The 6,618-nt window shown below is 28.6% G+C and overlaps 2 protein-coding genes across 2 annotated transcripts; one reads left to right on the top strand and one right to left on the bottom strand.

The window, feature by feature from the left end:
- Positions 1-144: 144 nt before the first annotated feature.
- LOC124957739 (dnaJ homolog subfamily C member 4-like) lies at positions 145-2,015 on the bottom strand. The gene is made up of 5 exons (XM_047514970.1): positions 1,792-2,015; positions 1,632-1,719; positions 1,336-1,517; positions 938-1,245; positions 145-529 (listed from the first exon to the last, which is right to left on the bottom strand). Exons 1-5 carry the CDS (start codon positions 1,857-1,859, stop codon positions 519-521), a joined length of 657 nt encoding a protein of 218 aa, XP_047370926.1. The 5' UTR covers positions 1,860-2,015; the 3' UTR covers positions 145-518.
- Positions 2,016-3,012: 997 nt separating this feature from the next.
- LOC124957738 (pre-mRNA 3'-end-processing factor FIP1) lies at positions 3,013-5,037 on the top strand. Its single transcript, XM_047514969.1, has 4 exons — positions 3,013-3,222; positions 3,368-4,273; positions 4,365-4,717; positions 4,816-5,037. Exons 1-4 carry the CDS (start codon positions 3,043-3,045, stop codon positions 4,934-4,936), a joined length of 1,560 nt encoding a protein of 519 aa, XP_047370925.1. The 5' UTR covers positions 3,013-3,042; the 3' UTR covers positions 4,937-5,037.
- The last annotated feature ends 1,581 nt before the right edge of the window (positions 5,038-6,618 follow it).

Raw genomic sequence — 6,618 nt, 5'->3', positions numbered from 1 at the left:
AATTGTATAATAATTCTTATTGTAGAAAAGAAAATTCGTTTTTTTGGCGAACGTTGAATTAAATTATATAAAATATTTTCATATTTATTATGCATTTTAATCTGTACAATAACGAAATCATAATTGATATCTATTAAAAATCTATGAATTTTCATTTCTTTTATTTATATTTAATGACAAAAATACTTTTCATTATTAGTTCTATATGTTTATCTATATATGACAAAATGATTATTTTAAAAAAATAAATTTTCTTTAAAAGATGCTTACTTTTTTTTCCTTATCTATGATTGATTACGTGTAAATATACATTTGTAGACTCATTAGTTCATAAACACTTTTGTGTATTCATGAATTTTGCTATGTATACTACATATATCAGATATCTTGCATTATAATTTATATTTAGTATCACACTTTAAGCAATACGAATGTATTCTTTAAACTATATAATAATATTTGTATTAATAATATTTGTACGATCAACTATTGTAATGACTCTTTCTAAAATAATATATTTACTCCTTATCTGAAACAAATATTAATTGTATAAATTATATTATATATATAATTTATATATATATATATATATATATATATATATATATATATATATATAAATTATATTTATATATATATAAATATTTAAAACAAACAGAATGAATCAAATAATATGATTAATCGATAACTGATAGTTTTATATTATCTTTTTTCATTATTTTTCTTACAAAAACTGTTCGCAAGGTAACTGTAACACATTTTATATCAATTGTTTATTTTAATTTTTAATATCTTAAATTCTTAATCAATATAAATATGATATGTGCACTATGAAATAGAATACTTTGAAGAAATATTGAATAATTTTAAATAAATAATAATAATCAAATTATGTTTCATCCTGTATATAGTGAACTTTTCAAAAGTTTATATTCACCATCAAATTTTCTTCTATTCTCTTCTTCCTCGTGTATTCTCATTTTTTCTTTCACAAGATCCATCTGCTGTTCAAACGTAAGATCTTTCACCTTTTGTCGTATTGCATTATATTCTTTTTGATATTTTATTTGCATCAGATCAACTCTACTAAGTAATCCTTGTTGAACAATTATCAATTGAAAAATTATTAAAAATATCCCAAGTATAATATAAATTAATAACTCAGAATTTGTATTTTTTTGTTCTTTATTATTGTAATTTGGTTGCCAGTTTCCTCTTGCCATATGCTCTTCCCATTCTCTACGTCTAATAAATAAGTGGACGGACAAATATGAAGTATTTTTTCTAAAAATCAAAACAATACAATATTACTGCTTTTTTTATCGATAGACGTACGATCTGTAAACATGATAATGGTCTGCTTTTGGATTATGCTCAGGATAAAATGACGAATAAGTATTATATTTTAAACTCATGTCATATTGTTTTCTTGTATGTTCCTTGCTGAGAACATTGTAAGCTTCTTGCAATGCTACAAATTTATCATGTCCCTCTTTTCCCATGATATCAGGATGAAACTAAAGAAAACAACTGTATCAATTCTCTTATAACACATTCATTTCACTAAATATTCATTCTGAAATATATTTGACATGTTATTTTTTTTTTATCAAAAGAAAGAAATAATATACTTTTTTCGATAACTCAATAAAGGATCTTCTTATTTCTTTTTGCGAGCAATCTGGTGAAACTTCTAATATCTCGTAATATTTGTGAGATCTACAAAGAAAATTTTTTTACATTTAAAAATATTACTTCTAACGATAAAACTATTGTTTGTCACATTCTAACCTGTGAGTTCCATAACCTCGAAAGATTACGGAAAACAATTCTAGTTTGTTGATACGAGAAATTTGCATTGTTGATATGGAAAAAAAAAAAGAGAAAAAATAATAATTTTAAATCCCAATCGAATCGCTATGTCAAATATATACGGACATTTATTAATTACGACTTAACTGAAATTTTATGACATAACAAAACTTTAAATCACAATACTTATTTAGAATATGACTGCTACGCTACCTGATGTTTACCTGTGGAACTTCTACGTCACATTCAATTGACAAATTGATTTGACAAATAATTGATTGTATTATCGACACTGACGACAAAATTAAAAGGAGAAACTATATGTTAATTATTTCATATATATATATATATATATATATATATATGTATATATACAATATATATTATATAGATTAGTTATTATTCGTGTCAAATCAAAGGAAAGAGTTATTATAAGACGTTTTAGTTGTATACACTTCCGTCTAAGCGCTATGATCGCGCCATGTAAACAAAACATTCTATACGTTTATGGCCGTGAAAGCATAAAAATGTAAGAGGTACGCGTTACATAGATCATAGAGTATATCAAGTATTAATATAGTTTTTCCTTTGTACATAATAAAAAGTTATATTATTAGGTCATGTTAAGCCATCATAAAATAATTTAAAATTATTAAAATATATAAATGCAACAAACCGATATTTGATAATAATTTTCTCTTAGCAATTTTATACAATATTATGTATCAATACTGATTCTTAATGTACATAGAGATTATTATGTAATATTAATTTTAATTTGAAAACCATAATGAAAATATAAATTATGACAATTCTATCTATCACAAATACTATTAATTATTGATATTTAATTTTAATTAATATAATAATTTAACTTCCAAAGAAAATTCCGCGAAATTTTTGTAACATAAGAAAATTCTTTAAATCGAATTATTCAGACAATCAAATTTTATATTATTCGTGTTCAAAATGATATGCATGATTTGGCAACATTGCATTCATTACGTTATCATAAAGTCTGAATTTTCAACAAAAATATTTTGTTTCATTTAATGTTTCATTAAATTGGCGAAGAGTAGGTTTTATTGTTCAGTAAATATAAAAAGATTGAACGTAGATACAACATTCAAATGAAATCTTTAATTACTCGGTAGGTAACGTAGAGTGTTTGACCAATACAAGTATTTAGAACTGGATTTTATTGTTGGTTGTCAAGAAAAGTGAGGAAAAATGGCGGACGAAAGTGAGGAACAGTGGTTATATGGAGATTCAACGGATGGAAAAGAATTATCGCCGACAAATGTTCAAATTGAAAATCAACAAAATGATTCAATTCTTATTAATTCTCAAGAAGTATCACAAATTTTGGAAGAAAAGAAAAATGATAACGTTCCGGAAAGATTAGCCGAGGTGCGTCGTTTATAACCTATTATTCCCGGCATATTACTTCAAAACGATATTTGAATAAATCTTAGCATAAATAATCGATGTACGTGTTCTTTTTTTTTTTTTTTTTTGTTTAACTTTAACTAGAATTTGCTTAATTTTTGCTTAGATAACAGAAAATGCAGGTTCACCTAGAGAAGAATGTTCATTGAATAATATGCAAGATGAAAATGACCCTGATGTTAGTAAAAATGGTACAAGAGAAGCTTCCAGTCAAGAGGATGGAGAAGCTGCAAGCGATTCTGATTCTGACGACGACATTCATGTAGTTATTGGGGATATTAAATCGACACCGGCGTATGGTAGTTTAAATATTAAGAGAGGTGGCCTACTTACGACCGCATCAGGGGTACCTGATAAACTGAATAAGCAACCAGGGAAATTTAGTATAGACGAATTCGAAACAATTGGCGTTATCAATGGAATGCCAGCTCATGAATTTAATTTAGATCAATTAGAAGATAAACCATGGAGACAACCTGGTGCAGACATAACAGACTATTTCAATTATGGCTTCAATGAAGAAACTTGGAGAGCTTATTGTGAACGACAGAAAAAAATGAGAAGCGAATCTGGAGTAGGTTTGATATTAAATGCGGGAGGCGGTGGAAGTAATCCAGGTGGTATGCGAGTACCACAAGTAGCAATTACTAATGATAATAGTAAATACTCTGGTATCATGGGACCAAAACGGGCTGGACCACCGCCAGGTAGAAAAATGGCTGGCACTATAGATGTCATTGGAAGTTCAGGATTAGCTTCTAGAAGGAATCTTGATAAATCACCGCCTAAAGGAAATGTGATACAAGTGATGACAGCAGACAGAAGAGAATATTCTAGAAAACCAGGTTTTCCAGATATGAGCGTACCTCCGCCAGGAGCAGGATTACCTCCACCCTTCGATATGCCACCTCCTGGGTATCCTGGGGAACCAGCTCCATTCTACATGCCTGAGACTGATCCGTATTATCAAAGTTATGAACCTACTCAAGATAATCAATGGGGTAACGATCCAGTAAGTAACCACATTAAAAGTATACACAATACAATCTATTCATTTTATCTTTTATAATACAATTATAATTTTAATATTTTTCCTTCGATAGACTTGGCAACCAACAAATTTAGCCATTCCAATGACAGAAGGCGAAGAAGAGAAAGATATGGGCCCTAAAACGATACCCACAATGGTACCACCGATATCTATACCACCTTTGATGCCACCTAGAGATCAACGAGATATTCGAGAACGTGAGAGGGATAGAGATCGAGATAGGGAACGTGAAAGAGATTTGGATTCGATGGGTAGGGAGAGAGAAAGGGAAAAAGAAAGGGAGCGTGATCGTGAAAGGGAAAAAGATTCAATGATCAGAGATCGTGATCGAGAAAGAGACTCCGTAGCACGAGATGAAGAAAGAGATCGCGATAGATCACGATCGCAATATCGACATAAAGAGAGGTAGGACGACGAACGTGAAACGATCGTACAAACACGATTACGTTTCAAAATTTTCTCCAAAGAAATCTTTCAATCTATCTTTTACCTTTTTTCATTAGGCATAGGCATCGTTCAAGGTCACGATCTCGTAGACACAAATCGCGATCGCGAAGTCCGAGTAGACGTAAGAAGAAATCAAGACGCTCCGACCGGGAACGTTCTAAAGAAGAAAGCGAATGAATAGAAATGTATATATAAATATATATATATATATATACACACAAATATATATATATACATATATATATATATATATATATATATATATACAGATATACATACACGTATATATATATGCATGAGTATGTATGTATATAAACATCGTTATTCAATTAAAAAAGAAATCGACGTTCGAAGCTAAAAAAGTTTCATACTTTTAAAGAATTGTTTTTGATGATAATCCATATTCGCACTGTATTTTCTTCGCAGTCTGTAATTTCCTGAAATTCACCATGAATGCTATCTCTCTCTCTCATGGTTCTTAATTATAAGTAAAGACAATTATCAATTGTGAGCGATAATGAAATAAAATTTATTGATTACAACAAAATAAAAAAGAAAAAAAAAAAGAAAAAAAAATAATTTGCTCGTCCTAATGATTTTTATATCCCATCACCAATTTGTATAATCCTGTAATTGGGTTAACCGAAGGAAACAAAATTAATGGTGCATTAAAGGAAATAGAAATATTAAAATGACAAACACGTGCCATTCAATGTATGGTTTTATATCATAATGTTATTACAGAAATTGTATTTCATAATAATTAAAAGTAGTAATAGTTTATTGGTAAATCACTCACGCGGGTGAATTAATGGATCGATAATAACGCCGATTTTCTAATGTCGACCTAATATCGATCGTCGCACACACGTGTGTTTTCTTTCTTCTCTTCTTCTTCTTTTTTTTTCTGTTTTTCTCTTTTTCTTGTTCAATTATACTTCCTTTTCTTTTTTTTTTGCCTCAAATCTTTTCCTTTCTCTTTCTCTTTCTTTCTATTTTTTCTTTTTTTTTTTTTCCTCTTTTGTTTCATCGTCTTCATACATAATGGAAAAAAATGTTACATTTGTACAGCCATCATATATATGATACATTTAGAATACCATTAATCCATTATCATTTTTTCCCTTAAGTGTGTCGTATTTAAGTGTCAAGTGTATTCTTTCGCGCGCGTGTATGTGTGTGTGTGTGTGTGTGTATGTGACGTGTGTATCTGACGTGTGAGAGTATGCCTACTTATAAAGTTAAAAAGTGCTACTTCAAGTGCTCAAAACAAATTGTCAACATGATGTCGTTTTGAAAAAGGGAGAAAAGGGGAGTGTGTCTTTTTCTTTTCTTTTCTTTTCTTTTTCCACTTTTTTTTTGTCTTTTTTTTTTGGGTTTTTTTTTTTGGTTTTTTTCTTTTTTTTTTCTTTTTTTTTTTTTTTAAGTACGAACGTAAAGAAAAATATGAGAAAAAGATTGAACGAGCGCGTGATATTTATTTGAAAAACGATTCAATGATCATATTTTAATGTTCCAATGAAATACATATAAACTTTATTAACACGAACGTGATAAATCAATAAGAAGAAAAAGAAAAAAAAAAACTATCTCGTAATATTCTCTCGAGAAACGTATTAGATTGTAATATTGGAAAAAGAAGAAGAAAAAAGAAAAAGAAAAGAAAAGAAAAAGGGTGAGAGAAAGAGATAGAGAGAGAGAGAGGGAGAGATACAGAGAAAGAAAAATTTTAATAACGATCTCCCCTTTGGAAATATAAAAAATATATACGATTAGAACGTATTTAACGTATTCAATTTGTATTGAATTAAAGTGACAGATATAACGAGAATAAATAAAAGTTTTAAAGTATTATTATC

This window comes from Vespa velutina, chromosome 2 (assembly GCF_912470025.1).
Source record: "Vespa velutina chromosome 2, iVesVel2.1, whole genome shotgun sequence".
NCBI classification, from domain to species: Eukaryota; Metazoa; Arthropoda; class Insecta; order Hymenoptera; family Vespidae; genus Vespa; species Vespa velutina.
This window is presented reverse-complemented; position numbering and strand designations above follow the sequence as displayed.

Coding starts and splice junctions, on each gene's coding strand:
- LOC124957739 (XM_047514970.1), bottom strand. CDS start 1,859: ATGCAAATTTCTCGTATCAACAAACTAGAATTGTTTTCCGTAATCTTT. Junction 1,720..1,791: donor CGAGGTTATGGAACTCACAG/GTTAGAATGTGA, acceptor TTTTCTTTGTAG/ATCTCACAAATATTACGAGA. Junction 1,246..1,335: donor CATTATCATGTTTACAGATC/GTACGTCTATCG, acceptor CTTATTTATTAG/ACGTAGAGAATGGGAAGAGC.
- LOC124957738 (XM_047514969.1), top strand. CDS start 3,043: ATGGCGGACGAAAGTGAGGAACAGTGGTTATATGGAGATTCAACGGAT. Junction 3,223..3,367: donor TTCCGGAAAGATTAGCCGAG/GTGCGTCGTTTA, acceptor ATTTTTGCTTAG/ATAACAGAAAATGCAGGTTC. Junction 4,274..4,364: donor ATCAATGGGGTAACGATCCA/GTAAGTAACCAC, acceptor TTCCTTCGATAG/ACTTGGCAACCAACAAATTT.